The sequence below is a fragment of the Lampetra planeri genome, chromosome 62, assembly GCF_965212315.1.
Source record: "Lampetra planeri chromosome 62, kcLamPlan1.2.h2, whole genome shotgun sequence".
Classification (NCBI taxonomy): Eukaryota; Metazoa; Chordata; class Hyperoartia; order Petromyzontiformes; family Petromyzontidae; genus Lampetra; species Lampetra planeri.
The window spans coordinates 4,939,785-4,957,698 of record NC_136168.1 but is presented as its reverse complement, the minus strand read 5'-3'; the positions used below and the strand labels follow the sequence as shown (position 1 = coordinate 4,957,698).

The following is a 17,914-nucleotide window of genomic DNA, read 5'->3' as shown; positions in this document are numbered from 1 at the left end:
ATAATGAATTCAACCTAAAATGTGTTCGTTTGGCAACCGGAAGCCAATCCAGCTCTGCAAGCACTGGACGGGGACATGGTCGGATCTTGCAGTTCCCGTCCCGTCGAGCCTTGTCGATACTCTGCTACACGCCACCATGTTGGCTGTCTCCAGCTCGTCAAGGTTTGCTTTCCAAAAACGAGGTCTGCGTGTTGAAATTAGCTCGAAGATGTCCGAACAATGCCAAGCACCCACCTACAGCTTCCCGTCCGATGCCGTAGCTGGTTGAACCAGAGCTGGGGACTGGGAGGTCATGATTTGCCCTGTCGGTCATGGGGGTTGTATGACCATACTTCACCACATTGGTCAATAGCACTGTCTTAAAAGGGAAACGGGTAATTGTTTTGGGCAATGCCCCTTTTTGATGAGCTATGAAGGGCCACGTGGTGAACCGTTGAGGGCAGTACAGAAACATTTATTGTACTTTACTCTTATGCTCCCACGTCTCCCCGTATTTGCCAACTTGCACTGATCAGCATGGTGAAGTATGGTCACTTTGTTTATTCAATCGAGCACCATGGATGGAGAGGTAATTACGGTCTGAGATTGTATGATGAACTTCTTTGCACTGTATGTCGCCAACTGCTAATCGGATGTCTACACTTCGCTGCGCGGACCAAAGTACTTTGTAAAGCAGCAGACGCCAAGTTCCCGGCGTACTTTGTGAACACTTTGCCCTGCAGCCGACGGAGCATGCCGTGCTCACCCGGCCGCGATGCCAACTCGGAAGCCTTCCGCAGATTCAACGAAGCGCACGGTTTTGTCGTGGGAGGGTATTTTGTAAGTAAATGTCCGCTCTTGCTCTCTGTGCGGCCTTCGTAGCGGCTCTGTTGCCCAAAATAATAACTCTGCGTTAAGACGAGTCCACAGCCGTGCTGCAGAAAAGTGCAGACACATCTCCATTTGCCCCTTCAGTGCGGGATGGTGTTTGACTCCCGGCACGTGCGAGTTTTCTCCAGGTTCTCCGGTTGCCTGCCACCTAGGCCTCGGCAAGGTAAGGTAATTTACCCTTTTTACCGGGTAAAAGGGTAAAGGTGTCGATATGCCAAGGGGTAAGGGTAAGGTAAAAGGTAGGCTCGTTGCTTTTTACCTTTTACCTTACCTGCTAAAGGGTAAAAGGTAGGGTAGAGTGATTGTATTGTGGTAAGGTAAAAGGTAGGGTAAAGGTAGGCTCGTTTTTACACTTTTACCTTACCTTGCCGAGGCCTACTGCCACCTGTATAAACTCTCATTATAAATGGATGAAAGCATCTTAATAAATAAGTGGGCTGAAAAGGTCTTGCTATCGCCGGCTCATTGCCTGGCTCGCCTGTGGTTGGGGGGGGGCGCGGTGGTTAAATGTTGACTACCTCGCCTCGTATGCAGGAGGTCGTGGGTTTGATCCCGACCCTGACGCCTGCTCTATATTTGGAGTTTGCGTGTTCTCCCCGTGGTTGCGTGGATTTGTCTCCGGGTCCTTCGGTTTTCCCCTCCACATTAGAATCATCATCACGCGTTTCGAGTGTTTGGTCGCTGATACATCTCCACGTGATGAGCCGCCTCATTAAGCGACCATTCGTGGCCAGGTCGCTTCTGAAAAAGAACTTCATAGCTCAGTGGGCTTTACGTGGTCAAATAAAACAGAGTTTAGTCGTTTTAATTTACTTCGCGATTGTGAGATTCAATTTGCATGGACGACAATATAAATTACCAAACATGATTTGTAATACAAAGTAGACAATGAGGTTTTAAAGTGACATTGAGACGGGCGAAGTTACTGTTTGAGAACACGACTCTCAATACATCGCCTTCGCTCTTTTTAAAACAACTTTTATTTTGTTTAATTTTTTAATAAAAAAAAAAACAATTGTGTAGTAAATTATTCAACGGATTCATATTCAAAAATCATCCTGACGGGGCCGTGAGTGACTCTGCGCCTTGTTTGGCCACTGCTGGACCCCCCTTGTTGGATTTTGTTTAAACTGAGTAACCCCCTCGCCTGTCCCAACGTGGTTCTGAGAAATAAAAGTATGAATATTGAACGTCAATATTTTAACCGATTGTCCATTGTGAGGTATTCCTAACTAGCTAAGTAACTGCAAGCAAATAAAAAAATCGTCAACGGACGCTCTGCATGCGTGACGTCATTTGTTTCCACTCGCTGCTTCCACTTTGTGTACGAGGAATGAGTTTAGAAAGGTCTTTTATATCGTTCTAGGCTACCATGTGGATTTATATTTGATCGTAGTTATTTTATTTTGGCAGGCTCATATATGATTATTCACTAACGACTCTCGCGTTTAATATCATTTCACACCGAACGTACCCCCTGGGACATTGCCACGTGACCCCCAGGGGTCGGCGGACCCAAGACCCACCGCAGTCGGCGATCGACGTGGGTTAAGACAAATCTTGTTTCCATGCTCGAGGTTCCGTTCGCATGAAGCCAGCCCCCCAACCCAGGCGGTCTGTCGTGCAACTGGGTTGCGTGCAACCCGAATTGCCTTGTGACCACGTTGCGCCCGTCGCTGATCTGCAGAGGGTTCGCGGTTGGAAGCTCGGGCCGCTCTGGTTATCACTGGCGGCTGTGCGTATTGAAGCGGTAAAAACAAAAAAACACCGCACCGCATGCTCCACAGTGGATGTGGCATGTCCCGTGACGTCGTTCGAGACGAGCAGTGGATAGCCTCGTCGTCTGCCGGCGTCGCGGTCCAAATTTGACAAATTTCGAAAAATGAAGCCGCAATTGTCTCAGTTGGGGCTTGCACGCAGCAACATCGCCCCTTGCTGCGAACTCACTTGCAGACCGTGTCCGTGATACACGGCGCCTTCATTGCCTGGCGCTCTAAGAATGGCGCGCACACCAAGTGTGTCCTGCTTGTGTTTAGTTTGTTGTCCTTCTCCCGCACCTTTGATTAGCGCGGTTGGCTACGTACGTTGCGAAATAAGTTCAACGTACATACTAAAGTATCGGTGGTACGCATGTTGAACCTCGTTCGCACCGTATGAAGCCAACCATGCTAATCGTGCTCAGCCGTCGTACGTATGGATGTCTGATACCAGTCATTTACAGCAGAGGCGGTCTCTATTCTCACGCGTCAATCCGCTAAGCAATTTGTAGCGACGCATTTCATCACGTGACAGCAGTCGCGAACTACGATTGATCGTTCACAAATCCTGAACGCGCCGTTTAACTTTCCTGTTGCGCAACTACCGGCTCAGCTGCGGGCAAATCAGCTGCGGGCAAGTTTAAGTTGCGCGATTTCTGGAAGCGACTTTTTCTGAGTATCCAAAAGCTCCGGGTGTGGACTCGGCTTAACGCACAATAATTGTCTTGTGCCACAGAGCCGCTACGGAGTACATACATAGACCATCTTACCTATAAAATACCCTCCCACTACAAAACCGTCCACTGCATAGAATCTGCATCAGGCTTTTGAGTTTGCATCGTGGACGTGTCACCGCTGCGTGCTACGTCCGCTGGGCAAAGTGTTCGCAAAAATATATGCGCAGGAAACTTGGTGTCTGTTTTATAGACAAATTGCTTTCGTCCGAGCAGTTATTACAAAAGTCATCGTTCAAATTATGAGGCGGCGATGATGATGCAGTTGAGTATAATTACATCGCAGGGTGACGAGAGGCGGCGGTGGTGGCGAGTGCTGGCGGCTTGGGAAGGTCTTCATCCAGGACCCGATTGACCATGGCTCATGTTGACAGATGCGTTGAGTTGACCTTGTCGGGGAATTGAACCCATTCGTTCACCAAGTGAGTCGTATCCACGGCCTTTCATGTCATTTGGAAAGTTTTTTTCTTCCGGTTAACAACAGTGATCATAATAATGGCCCAGTCGGTTGAGTCGGCCTCACTCGATGACCAAAGTGAGTAATGTCTGATTGGTCTGTTGGCAGACCTCCTGGTTTGTTATCGAGTTCACAGGAGGGTTCAAGATTCACTCTGCTCTGAAGGCACAGCTGTGTGTTGTCGAGGTGGAGTGGTGGTGGATCAGCGGTTAGCGCGCCGCGCCAAGTTCTGATTTCCAACCGTGGCTAGCATCAGGAGTGAGCAGCAATTAATTTTAGCCAGAATAGCCCGGAATGTTTTATTTCTGGGAATTGATTTGGCACACCGGATGTATCTCGCCGTATTTTTTTCCTTCACGGTATTGCGGTGATGTGTCAAGATATAGTGCACAAAATACATAATTACTTGGACTCTAGTGGTAGTGCCTTACGCCGACTTTCACTACTCATAGCCAGCCGATCAGTGTTCCTGAAATATGTCGAGTGATAACTGGAAGCCCTGGGTTGTGAGTGATGTCACAACTGTTCCTACTACCCTGTCGGCCTTCACCGACCTGTACTGACCAGCGTGGTGAAGTATGTCCAAAAAAAACCCATGACTGACAAGCCGTGGGGAGGCCTTTGTCCATTGTTGGATTGAGAATGGTTGATTTTATTTCGAATTTTAATTCCAGCTCCTCGTGTGGATCAAACCATGAATGTCTACGACAGAAAGCGGCAGCTCGCTCTCTATAGCCCGCGACTGGATGGAGGCCGCTTTTCGCCCGTCTCAGCCATGGGGTAGTTGTTTCACCATACTTGACCACGTTGGTCAATGTGCGTCAATGACGTTGGGGGTGGCAGGGGGTGGTAGGACCAGTCAAGGTATGCTAGCCATGGCCATGAATCTAAACTATATTTGTTTGACCATGTAAGGCCCACAGAGCTATGTAGCTCTCTTTCAGAAGCGACCTAACCAGAAATGATAGCCCAACGAAGTGGCTTATCATCACGTGGGCATTTATATCAGCCAAATAGAAATGTGGAGGGAAAGACCGGAGGAACCGGAGACAAATCCACGTGACCACGGGTAGAGAGACATGCAGACTCCAAATATACAGGCTTCGGGGTCGGAATCGAACCCACGACCTCCTGTAACCAGGCGAGACAGTTAACATCTCGCCACCGCGATTATTTGCTCCCAGAAGGCCGTGGGGCCATGGGCCGTGTAGATATTTATTTTTATGAACAGACGTGTAGGATAGACGTGCAGGATAGACATGTTGTATGGTTGTCGATGTTTGAAAGATCTGTTCGTGCGACTTCAAAAATGTTGGGCCCAACTCCACCATTTCTTCCACCACCATCTCCCCCATCACCTCCACCACCTCACTGTTACCCTTTGACCCTCAACACTGAGGTCCACCATGGCTGACGTGCTCAGGAGCAGTGAGTTGAAACACGCCAGAGAGAGTCACGGGAAGGGAAGCACGTGGACTAAATACATCACGTTGACAGATAACAGTTAAACGGGCTTGGGCTGATGGAAAGATGATGGGCGATGATGGAGAATAATAATCGGGAGTGGCAGCCAGAGAAGGAGGGAAACACACAGCAGAGATGGAGTGATGAATGGGCTTGTGCGGAGGAGCAAGACGGATTGTTGCATCGACCGCGGGGTCATGAGTGATGGCGACAGATTGAGGAGGCCTCATCCAGCAGTGGATGGATCATGGCTGATGATGATTAATGACGACTCGAAGTCAATGTGCACGTGAACCACCAAACCAAACCAAATTCGGCATCACAGCTGCTGCCCGGCACTCAACACCCCACCTCCCCACGGGGCTGGAATCCACCTTGGCCGTCGTGGTTTTCCCAGGAACCCCGTTCTAGAAATTCCCCCAATTCTCCCAGGGATGTGGAATCGGGAGTCCCGCTTCCCGCCCGTTGCGCAACGACCTACCCAGCGCTCGACAAGACGCACTGACCTGGGCGGTGGTTCTCGGAACTCTTGAGGTAATCTTCCCATGTTCGCTAAAGGTCGCAAGGCATAAGGTGCAGCCCTGCAATTCCTTGCCGAGACCCCTGCTGGCAGCAGGGCCTCCACTACAAGGAGCTTGAGAGGCCCCTGCAGAGGATATTCAGTCGACCGTTCCACGTGAACCAGACGTCTTGATAGAGGTGGGAGGACGCACACTTTACCTCCAACAAGCGCGACCTGCCAATCGACTGCCTGTGGTGACCGCAGTGTCTACTGCCGGGTGGACAGAGGCCGGGGACTTCCAACGCTTGCCGCGTTGTTTCAACCGCCGCACCCGGAGGGATGGGGTCGACCCGGCGACCTCCGGACCGCCGGTCCGGTGGCGCGCCGCCGACCGTCACGGCCGCCGTAGCGGCATCCAGAGAACCCCTCGGACCCGCTGTGGCTCGGGAAGCCGGCCGTCGCCTGTCCCGTCGGACGGAGGCGACGACGCCGCCCGCGACCTCAGCACCCGCTCGCTTGGCCGTCGCCGTCGCCGCCGTCGCCGCCCTCCCCGCCGGGCACGAGGCACACGGCGCCGTCGCTCGTGTGCCGCAGGCAGAACCGCCCGGGCGGGTAGGGCCTGCCGCTCTCGTCACGCAGCGCCGCGAACACCCGCGCCCGGAGCACCGCTAGCCGGCGCTCGGCCGCCGCCACCCCCTCCTCGATGTCCCTCCTCTCGGTGAGCAGCGCCTCCCGGCGTCCCCGCAGGCGCGCCAACTCGCGCTCGAGGCCCGTGAGGCCGTCCAGCTTGCGCTTGCGGCAGTTCTGCGCCGCCACCTTGTTCTTGCCGCGCCGGCGGATGTCGCGCACGAGCGCCAGCTGCGGCTCGGTGAGGCGGTGGCGCGCCAGCAGCTCGTTGAAGTCGTCCACGGCCACGTTGACGATCTGCGACACGCCGATCGGGATGCGCATGGCGGCCGCGCGGCGCTCGTCGCGGCTCGGCCGGGCGTCCGCGCCCGACTGCGGCGGCGGGCGGAGGGACGCCGCCGCGCCGCCGCACCGCGCCGCCCCCGGCGGCGGCGACAGGGGGTCCGGGTGGAGGCAGTCGGGCCCGGCGGCGGCGGCGGCGCCCGGCGGCAACGGCCCTCCGACCCTCGTCATTCCCGCCGCTCCGCAAACTCCGCCGCCTTCGCTCGCCGCTACGCAGACCCCACCGGCGCTGCCGCCGAGGTCCACCAGGGCCGACGCGCCGAGGAAGGAGATGTAGTCCGGGGTGGTGCTGGACTCGCCCCTGCGCACGTCGTGCTGCTGGTGCCGCTGGTGGCGATGGTCCAAGTACATCATCTCGCACGGCATCTGCTCCTCTCCGCCGTCAGCGCCCGCCTCGTAGCCCAGGGTCCCGAAGCTCTCGTACGTCTCTTTGCCGCCGTCGCCACCGCCGCCACTGCTATCGCTGCTGCTGCCGCCGCCGTAGCAGCCCAGGTGGTCTGCGTAGGGCAGCAGCACGGCCGTCGAGTCGGGGTACGGCCCCGCGCCTGGGCTGAGACAGCGGCGAGCACACGGCTGCTCGCGCGACCCACCGCCAGCGACACCAGCGACACCAACGACACCAACGCCACCAACGCCATCCGCGCCACCGCACACCCCGAAGCTCCCGAACGTCGCTCCCGGCGGCCCCACGGGCAGGGGCTGGTAGCCGCCGCCGCTGCCGGCGGCCGGGGAGGCGGCGGCGGAGGAGGAGGGCGGCGGCGGATGCGGTGGCGGGGCGCCGGCGTGGCGCGGCACACATCGTGCCGCGCCAAAGTAGCCAATCTCCTCGTAGCCGGCGCCGCCGGAGGCAGAGGTCGCCGCGTACTCCGGCTTGGACCGGGCAAAGCCCCGGGGCTCGGGCCCGAGCGGCGGCAGTGGCGCGCAGCCTTCCGAGAAAGCGGCGCGGAAGCCGGTGGGGGCGCCTGTGCCGCCCGCGGCGGTGGCGCCGCCGCCGCCTGGGTAGAAGCTCTGGCCAGGCAGCCGGGCGCGCCGCTGGCAGAAGCCATCGACGAGATCCGGCGACTCGCTGTACAAGGAGGTATTGGCGGATCCTGGTGGCGCCTGCTGCTGATGCTGGTGCTGATGATGGTGCTGCTGGTGCAGGTGCTGCTGGTGCTGATGATGGTGCTGTGCGGGTGCAGTCACGTCGAGCGCCTGAGACGGGGGTTACAGTGAAGTCACGACTTGAATTAGATGCAATGGTGGAATGAGTAGTGCCTGCATGTGTGCCGAGTGTAAGCCGAAGATAATGTTGATGGGTAGCACGAAATGCTGATGATGACAATAATAATTACATCAATTCTGATTATTGTGATGATGATAATGAAGATGATGATTGTAGTAATAGTGGTGGTGATGGTAGTGGTGAAGATTATCAGCAAAGATTCGTTCATGAAGCCATCCAGATATATAAAACACAGACACAATTTCAACCGAGAAGATGGGTACAAACTGAGCAATCATTGGAAGGACGTTATTAACCAGTTTAAGTCATAACTGGCTGTGATGTTTATTTCATACCTGCCGATGTTAGCAGTTATTTTAGACTCTTTGAGTTACATTACCAGGTTAAATGTCTTTACATTAACAGGCTAAATGTCTCACTAACACAGCCACCTTTGCTCATTGGCCTCGATGTGTTGTTGGTCTTCTGTTTTCCTACATTGACATGCTAATCTCTCACAATACAATGGCTACCTCCACAGCTTCGTAGTGGTGGAGGAAGCTCAGCTCTCGGATCTTACATTTACACGCAAATTTAATCTCTAGCCCCGCCCACTTCGCTTATGACCCTTGGGCTACACCCATCTCAAACCTTTATAAACATCCTGCCTCAGCATTTCTCCTGCTATATTTTTTCACCTGATGACGATTGCTTGTGTTGCGATCGAAACTTAATATTTGTTATTTTTTATTATTATTTTATTTACGTGGCTTTACCGAAAGACACAGAATATATTTTTTATTTTACCAGGTAAATCCCACTAAGCTATGTAGCTCCTTTTTCAGAAGCAAACTGGCCACAGATGATAGCTCAACGAAGTGACTTATCATGTGGACATGCATCAGCCAAATGCGCTAAACGCATGTTGATTCTAAATCTGGAGGGAAAAACCGGAGGACCTGGATACAAATCCACGCGACCACGGGGAGAGAGACGTGCAAACTTCAAATATACAGCAGGTATCAGGGTCGGGATCGAGCCCACGACCTCATGTATACCAGGAGAGTTAGTTAACATCTCCCCACAGTGGCACCCATCTGTATGTGTTCCACCAACCCCTTCACTGCTGTCTTCACAGCGCTGGGTCACACACCATGTGCATATCCACCATCAGTAATGTTGATGACGAGGATAATGATGACATGATCATAGTGATGATGATTTGATATCAACCTGCATCTCGGGCATTTCCAATATCTCTTGCCAGCCCTGCTCCAGATCTCTGGTCAGCATGTGTTCGGAGAGAGGACACGCCACTTGAAAGGGAGTCACGCCTTGCTGCTGCTGATGCTGCTGGTGATGTTGCTGCTGCTGTTGGTGGTGGTGGTGATGCAGCTGGTGCTGATATCGGCTGGAGTCCCTCGTCGGTGCCATTGCGTTGGCGCCAGACATCTGCACAGCGAGCACCACGCGTTAGTGCCCACGTTTGTACGTTGTGTTTAACTGAAGACCTTGCGCCATGGGCGGCGAATTACTTGGTGCACTGATTATTGGGAGGTGATGTGTCAGCTTCGAGGGACTATCTCGAGTTCGCTCCATCGGCATGCTCTCTCATAAAGCTCTCTGTGTGCGACTGTGGTCATCCAGAACAGGCGTACAACATACCACGACGCAATGCCCGATCCACGAATACGAAGGAGACATCACGGCGATGATGATGCACTCTGCTAGCTGCTGACGCGGCTATCCCGCTTGACCACCTGAATGTGAAATTGAAGTCGTTGCTCTGCATCTACCGCCACTCCCCCTGTCGAATGAAATGACCGTACACGCAGTACTGCATTGTACTGCATGGTATTGTACTGCATGGTGGTACATTGTTGCATTCCATGCTATGGCATGGTACTACATTGCCCTGGGTGGTATTGTACTGCATCGCACTGTGTGACACTGCGTGGTATTCCATTGCGTGGCACTGCGTGTCACTGCGTGGCACAACGTGGTACAGAGTGGCACTGTATCACTGCGTGTCAGCGTGGCTCTGCGTGGTATTTCGTGTCACAGCGTGTCACTGCGTGGTACTGCGTGGTACTTCGTGTCACTGCGTGTCACTTCGTGTCACTGCGTGTCACTTCGTGGTAGTTCGTGTCACTGCGTCCCCTGTGGGGCCCTCGCGCACCGAGCCCGCGCCTCCGCCGCTCGTGTCCACGAAGGGGAAGAGCTCCTCCAGCAGCTGCATGCAGTCCTCCAGGCACAGCGGCCGCGGGGTGGCGCTGCGCGGCCTCTGCGAGGGCGGGCGGGATGGGGGGGGATGGGGGGGGAGCCGTGAGGGTGCATCGGGACCTCCGGGTCGTCGTCGGCTGTCAGATCTGCGTGTGTGGAGGTGGCGCGGGTGGGTTTGCGGGGAGCGGTCGTGTCGCGGTCAGCGCGCTGCGCTACGAACCCGGCCGCCCGAGTGGGATTCCCGCTCACGGCCAACACCGTTGACGATTATCTCTCCCGGTCCTGGGCCTCCCCTAGGTCGACTCAGCCTAAAATGAGTACCTGCTGCGGTGTGTAGTAAACATCGCCACTGGAGAGACAAAGGCAGCCGGGCGTGGTGCTGGCCACCCACCCCCTCGTGTGCCCTTACTGGCCTCCGTCGGTGCTACTCGCTAACAGCACTTGCCCCAACAGTGTGTTCAGGCTACACGGGGCGTGTGTATGATTGTGTGTTTGTGTGCGAACGGGAGATTGTGTCCTATTTATCGTGGTAACAACAACAAGATCCGCTCTCGCCGATGCTGCCACGGGAGATGCACTGACACTGTTTTTGTGTATTAATTATGGCGCTGTCAGGTGGCTGTCACGAGTCCGCATGGAGGGCTCGTTAAGTAAACGAGGGCTGACAGTGGAGGCTGTGACACGCGCGACACAGCCGGTATAGCGCGTTCCCCGCTTCTCAATGCTGCATTGGTTCGCGGTTCTAACCCGGCGGCCCGCCCTGGATATTACCGCGGTATCAACCTTAAAGTACTACTCTGGTAAGTCCTCGCTTAACGCCTGGTGTTCACACTATAACGCGTTTCGTTGGAACGCGGTTTTCCGTTCGGGAACACTTTTCGTACAACACGGAAGGCGCACCCCGCGGTTTCTTGTCAGTCCATGAGGGACTACTTTTTTTGGGCTGAGCAGTACGGTGATAAAGTACGCGGAGTGATACATCAACGTGGCCGCGTACCCTCAGTTATTCCTACACCGTATCTCGCCACACTTTATCACTACATTATTTATGGAGAAATATTTTTTTCTGAACGCTTTTTTCGCGTTAAACGATGACTTTAATTATTTCACGGTACTACTACGAGCCGTCTGCTTCACGGTGGAAGTTAAAACGTGCCGTGATGCCATTTTCAAGAGTAATCCATCATGTGCCTGCGTCACTGGTCACACATTTGGAATAATGACACCGCAAATGACTCGACGTGGATTACACGTGGCAACTTCGCCTCTCGTACGCCGTCCTTCACATGCGCTCGCTTACAGCACTTGCCCCAACAGTCTCTTGCTGAAGGCTACGCGGTGGATATTTGTGTCGTGACGGAATCGGTCACGTGGTAGCATAGCGCTGGCTGCTGGCAGGGAAGGGGATCTGCAGCTGAGAGCAGCCCTGACTGACTGCAGGCCACGTGACAGGGTCGTGCTGGACGATTAATCGATTTCAAATTGAAATCGCAATTTGAAACAATGCGATTACCAAATCGCAAAGTACTACGATTTAAAAAGTCCTCTTACTTCTTGGAATTGTTTCATTTTTATTATCATAACTTGTTTATTTAACTTAACAATTGTTCTATGTTTGATTGTTCTATTTCAATTAAATGTTTTAATAAATAGATGTTGTAAGCAATTCATATCTTTTAAGTTCTTATCCTTGCATTAGAATATATAGAGCAGGTCAAATTTTGATGGTATCATGTGGTTCCATCAAAATATTGAACTGAAGCTTGACTTTATAAAATGTGATCGCAAATCAAATCGCAATCGCAATATCTGTCAGAATAATCGCAATTAGATATTTCCCCCAAGTCGTTCAGCCCGAATCTAGGGGCAAGGTCACGGAAGTAGCACACTGGGAACCCGCTGGAAGGTTCCCAGTAGAAGAGGGGTCCTGGGAGGGGACCTCGGGGCTGTCGACTGGAGTGGGATTCTCGTCGTCGTTGCTGCTGAAGATCGTTACCGTCGTCACCGTCGTCATCGTCATCATCGTCATCGTCGCTGTCGTCTCGCCGCCTTCGTCGCTGTCGCCGTCACTTGAGACTTTGCGCTGCTGGACGGGAGTTGGCAGTCTTCGTTCAGCGCCGTCAGTGTCAGACGGCGAGCGTTGTGTGTAGGCTGGCAACCTCAGCAGAGTGGCGTATAAGCGAGAGACGGAGGAGTGTGTAAGCGTGTAGGATGTGTATTGTACAAAGTGTGCTCAGTGTTGAACAGGACCCTGCGGGGTGGGCTGGTAGGAATAATACTTAGTACCGGTACAGGGATATCGACCGGGTATAGAGGAGTTAAAGAAAAAATGTAACTGTATTCTAGTGTAACGTTAATTAAAAGTGTTTGTTTTGACAAGAAACGCTGTGAGATTTAAAGACCCCCCAACACCACCCATCCCACCACCCCCCACCACCACCACCCACCACCACCTTCTGCACTAGGCCTCGCGAAGCCTGCCGCACTAGGCCTCGCGAAGCCTACTGCACTAGGCCTCGCGAAGCCTACTGCACTAGGCCTCGCGAAGCCTTCTCTGCAGTAGACTTAGCGAAGCCTTCTGCACTAGGCCTCGCGAAGCCTCTGCAGTAGGCCTCGCGAAGCCGCGCTTTTCGTGCACAAATAAGGCGATTAAATGTATCTCGTCTCTGTGTTAATAAGCCTGCCGCACTAGGCCTCGCGAAGCCTGCTGCACTAGGCCTCGCGCCGTGCTTTTCGTGCACAAATAAGGCGATTAAATGTATCTCGTCTCTGTGTTAATAAATGTTTCTTGTCTCTGTGTTAAAAAAGCGTGCAGCGTTTCAGTAAAGTAATTTTTTTTAAAAACGTGCTGCGTTTCAGTAAAGTAATTTTGAAGCGAAGTTTAAAGTTTCGCCGTGAGGCGCCGGAAGCGACGGCCATCTTGTTTAGTTGACAGATCGCAGGGGGAGCGGGCGGCCATCTTGTCGGACAGGGTCATGCCAAGTGTGTGCAGTAGGGGGCGATGTTGATACACGGACGGACGGACGGACGGACACATTAATCTATTGGTGGTCTGGTCCACTTCGTTCCTACCAGTATTAAAGAACTGCCTCCAAGAACTTATCGGTGTTGATTAAAGAGCTGCCTCCAAGAACTTAGTCACGACATTTGTGTGGGGAGTGCGAGCGCCGTGTGATCAGCGCGCTGCGCTACGAACCCGGCGACTCGGGTTAGATTCCCGCTCACAGTCACCACCAGTGACGATTATGTGACCCTCGTCCTGGGCCTCCCCTAGGTCGACTCAGCCTCAAATCAGTACCTGGTGGGGTGTATAACACATCAGCATTGGGGAGACAAAGGCGGCCAAAAGTGGATCTGACCACACCATCTCCTCGTGCGCCGTACCCCCCGCCTGGGCGGGTGCTCGCGAACAGCAAAGTCCATTTAACATCCTTACGGGGATCTTTGTTTTGTGCCTCGCATAATGATTTGGTCATTTGAATATGTTCATTAATGTAACGATCACTCCGCCACTACGTCTCCTCCCCCACTCCTCTCTCGTTCACCACTCAACCATCCACCCACCCCTCAACTGGCCAGCGCTCCGCTAGATAATTAATGATCGGCAATGCAATACCTCTTCTCAGAGCCACGGAGAAGAGAAATCCGTGGAAGCCGAAATATCCCCGTGAATTAAAATGTTATTTATTTATACACTCAAATATAACACAGGATACGACAAATTGTTATCATCCTTCAGCCCTGGTCAATCCACTGCTGGATGAGCGTCATCCAAAACGTTGCCACCGTATGTATGTTGAACTTCTGTCGCACCGTACGTAGCCAACCGTGCTCATCGCGATGAACATTCACTTCATTGCCTGCACTCGAACTGCTTTCCGTGATTCGTCTCGACCACCACGCCATCGGTCCCTTTGGCCCAAGGCCTCGCTCGCTCCTCTCAAAGCCTCATCACAGTGGAGGGTGGGTGGTGGTGGTGGTGGCCCCCGCCCCCACCCTGTGTTGAACTCCCACCTCCGAGCCCAGGTAGAGAAACATTTCTCCCTCGTGCCAAGCGAGCATGAGTCAGCGAAACCCGGGGAGAATGTGGACACCAATAAAAGTGCCAATCAAGTGGTGGCTAGTGGAGGGTGGGGCCAGAGGAGGGGAGGGCGGGGGTTGTGTGGACGAAAGTGAAAGTTTTGTATTTAAAGACTCCATAGACACTTGAGCATAGATAAAAGTCCTCCGTATAACCTTTAAAAGACTGCATGTGGAGGTGCGTGAGTAGCCAGAACTACGCCCGATGGACAGGCGTGGTGAAGTATGGTCATGAACCTCCTCTCATAACCGCTAACCACTGCACCACCGCTCCCCACACAGGGTAACAATATCCCTCATATAGCCTGGACGGACTGTAAGGGGCAAGTGCTGTGAGCGTGCACCTATGAAGGCCATCACGACACACGATGGGGGGGTTGTCTAGGAACTGATGTAAGGTTGAGTCGACGTACGGGGGAGGCTCATGACTGGATAAGATATTTGCTTTCACTGTTATTGGTCGTGAGCACGTCTGGAACGCAGGTGGTCAGGTTCGTAGCGCAGTGCGCTAACAACTACACTACCACTCCCCACCATCAAGACACACCAATACCAATGTAGTGGTGATACGCGCTGGGGTAGCGATCAGGTGCCAGCGCGTTGTGATTGGATGTGTGTGTGGTGACGCGCGCTGACGGTGAGGGATCAGGGGTCAGCGCGGGATCGTGGGTTGTGTGGTGTTGATTGGCTGGGTGCCGGTGACGTGCTGGTGTGGGAGTGATCGAGTGACAGCGCGGCGTGATTGGGTGGTGAGTGGAAACACGCGTTGGGGAAAGAGGATCGTAGAGATAGCGCGTTGTGATTGGTTCACTAACAAGCGATGCTCGCATCGAGGTCCGCATCCGCTCCGTCTCCCGGGAGGAACGACTATATAAGGTGATGCGCACAGGCGCACGGGGAGAGTGTAACCAGCGAAGACTGAAGACGGGAGGAAGAGCCAGGGCCCTGCGGTACCTAGTCCCGCTGTCCTGCGAGGACCGGGACTCTGTGTAACCCAGAGGCGGAGTGTAGGGTGAGCATGCAGTGTCAGCATGCCGAGTGTGTAGCCGGGGCCTAGAGTCTACACGAGACGAGTGATATGGGTGTAGCCAGAGGCGTAGGGTCTACACGAGACGAGTCTACACAAGAAGAGTCTACACGAGACGAGTGAGGTGTGTGTAGCCAGAGGCCTGGAGTCTACACGAGTTCAGTACGGTGTGTTATAAGAAGAATAGAGGTTACGAGTTGTACCGGTATCTGGTGACCGTACGCGGAAGAATAGAGACTACACGTTGTATCGAGATAAGCGAAGATTTAATAAAAGAAGTGTGTTACCCGTCAAGGAGTTTCCTGCCGTCAGTTCCAATACTTAACCAATATCCGCCATTCACCACTAAGTGATGGTGGCATCGCTACGGCGCCTGTGCAAGGCCAGATGCACTTTGAGACCACGTGAAGTGTCGAAGGCTCGCTGACAGGTATCGGGACAGACCCTGGTACCATGGGTTGGCTGACTGAGATGACTGGTAGATGCACCAGCTGTACCCTCTACTGTGCTAACTAGCTGGATTTTAGCCACCCGGCACCTCCGCTCATTGTTGTGAGCGTCGCTGTTGTTGCTGGAGGGCGACTGCCTCCAACTGCCCAGTAGCGTCCTTCACGAGGCTCCTCCATAGAGGCCGATTTTAACAACGCTGGTACCAGTCGTTGGCAAGAACCACTCAGCTCCACATCCTCCCGTGCCGCATCAGTCCATCTCTTTTCCAGCCCATGTCGTGCCCGTTTAGCCCCCTCTATGCGGCCAAACAGAAGCTCCTTGGGCAGGCAGTGGCTGGAAATGCAGGCTACATGACCCAGCCAATGCAGCCTTGCCTGCCAGAGGAGGTCACTGATGGGAATGTGTCTAGATCTTTCAAGGATTTGTGAGCTCACACAATCCAGCCTGATTAAACCCAGGGTGGATCGTAGGCATTCCAACCTGAATGAGGGGTCCACGTTTCGTGGACCCCTCTAATGGAATGGCTGTCGCTGAGAAGACCCGAAGCTTCGTGCGGAGCGACAGACCAGATAGCTTCCACACACCATTGTACAGCCGATGAAAGGAAAATGCCGCCCGACTGATTCGGAGTGAGACCTCTAATATCAAACCAGAGCTGGTCATAAGCACACTGCCCAGGTATGAAAAATTCTCTCCACAACTGCTCCATCACTAACGGGGAGCTGAGAGGGTGGAGTGTTTGGTGGCACAAAATATCGTAATTACAAGCCCATGGGTTGCACGAAGTCTAGCAACCTCCTTCTGTTATTATTGAGCTGATCTGGTCCATGCCTTCCAATCACTCCAACCCAGGTGTCTGCGTCATGACCCACTCGGGCATTAAAGTCACCGAACAGGATGACTATCCCGAGGGGCCACTTTAGCTTGCACCTGGGAGAGGAGGTTATAAAAGGCATCTGACTCATCGACCTTGTCTGCATCCCTCCACTGATTGGGCAGGAGGATGACGTCATGGCCAGAAGGGACAATATTCCGATTAACGAAACCAGTGATGGGAATTCCAGTTAGAGTAGAAAGAAGAGTTTTCGGGAAGGACACCTACCGTGGAGACAGAGCGAGGAATTTGAACTCTGGTCAAACTCGATGACTAGCGGCTTTTGGCTGCTAGTCATCAAGACTGTCAAGACTGTCAACACTGTCATCGCGTCGCGCACTTTTAGATGTGCTTCTGCGGCCATCTGGAACACTCTTCCTTCCGATATTAGGGAGGTACTGGAGCTATGCACTTTTTAAACTAGACTGAAAGCCCTTTTCTTTAGAACAATTTTTTGCGTTTAGTTTATTGTCCTTTCCCCACACGTCCGATTAGCACAGTTGGTTATGTACTGTGCGGAAGAAGTTCAACATATGTACATGGTTATGTTTAGATCTATTTCCCAACAATTATTTTCATTTGTTCAGCGAAACTCTTGTACAATATTTTATGTTGTGTTAATGTTCTCAAATTCATCCTGAGCCCCGCGTTGCAGCCTTCTCTGTGATGTTCTGTAATCGTTGCCTGCAGTTCATTACCAATTGTCATCACAATCACTGTGGACGCCAGCAAACTGAGATGCTTAAACCTCTATTCATACGTGTTATATTAAAGCGAAACCATTTTTATTTTACCATGTAAGACCCACTGAGTGAAATATCTCTTTATCAGAAGTGACTTAGCCACAAATGATAGCTCAATGAAGTGGCTTGTCACATGGAAATGTATAGCAGCCAAATACTCGTTGATTTTAAATGTGGAGGGAAAAACCGGAGGACCCAGAGAAAAGTCCACGCGACCACGGCACCCCGTATGCCTTGATTATTGTAATCTTGATGATAATAATGACGATTCTACTACTGATGCTGTTGTTGCTGCTGATGTGACAATGATGTTGCTGATATTGATGATGATGCTGCTTTTGCTGATAATGATTGTCTCAACTCTGAGCATTGCGTGCGCGTGCAGACACTCCTACTTCAAGCTGTTGCTGATGCTGATGTTGCTGCTGCTGCTGCTGATGATGTTGTTAATGATGATGCCCTCTCACCTTGGGGGGCAGGCTGCCCGTGCCCACGCTCAGCTCGTCTGGGGGCAGCGCCTCCCCCGTCTCCCCGTCCACGGCTCCCTGCTCCCCCCCCTC

General features: G+C 53.0%; 1 protein-coding gene across 1 annotated transcript; it reads right to left on the bottom strand.

Annotated features, from left to right (window-relative positions):
- Nucleotides 1-1,671: 1,671 nt before the first annotated feature.
- On the bottom strand, nucleotides 1,672-17,901 carry LOC144736663 (uncharacterized). The gene is made up of 4 exons (XM_078619235.1): nucleotides 17,822-17,901; nucleotides 10,137-10,241; nucleotides 9,191-9,409; nucleotides 1,672-7,947 (listed from the first exon to the last, which is right to left on the bottom strand). The coding sequence occupies exons 2-4, from the start codon at nucleotides 10,194-10,196 to the stop codon at nucleotides 6,286-6,288; spliced, it is 1,941 nt and encodes a 646-aa protein (XP_078475361.1). The 5' UTR covers nucleotides 10,197-10,241; nucleotides 17,822-17,901; the 3' UTR covers nucleotides 1,672-6,285.
- Nucleotides 17,902-17,914: the final 13 nt, after the last annotated feature.

Excerpts from the sequence above, each read along its gene's own strand:
- LOC144736663 (XM_078619235.1), bottom strand. The coding sequence starts at position 10,196 with ATGCAGCTGCTGGAGGAGCTCTTCCCCTTCGTGGACACGAGCGGCGGA. Across the intron at positions 9,410-10,136 it reads GCGGCGGAGGCGCGGGCTCG|ATGTCTGGCGCCAACGCAAT; the intron begins GTGCGCGAGGGC and ends CTCGCTGTGCAG. Across the intron at positions 7,948-9,190 it reads TGGAAATGCCCGAGATGCAG|GCGCTCGACGTGACTGCACC; the intron begins GTTGATATCAAA and ends CCCCCGTCTCAG.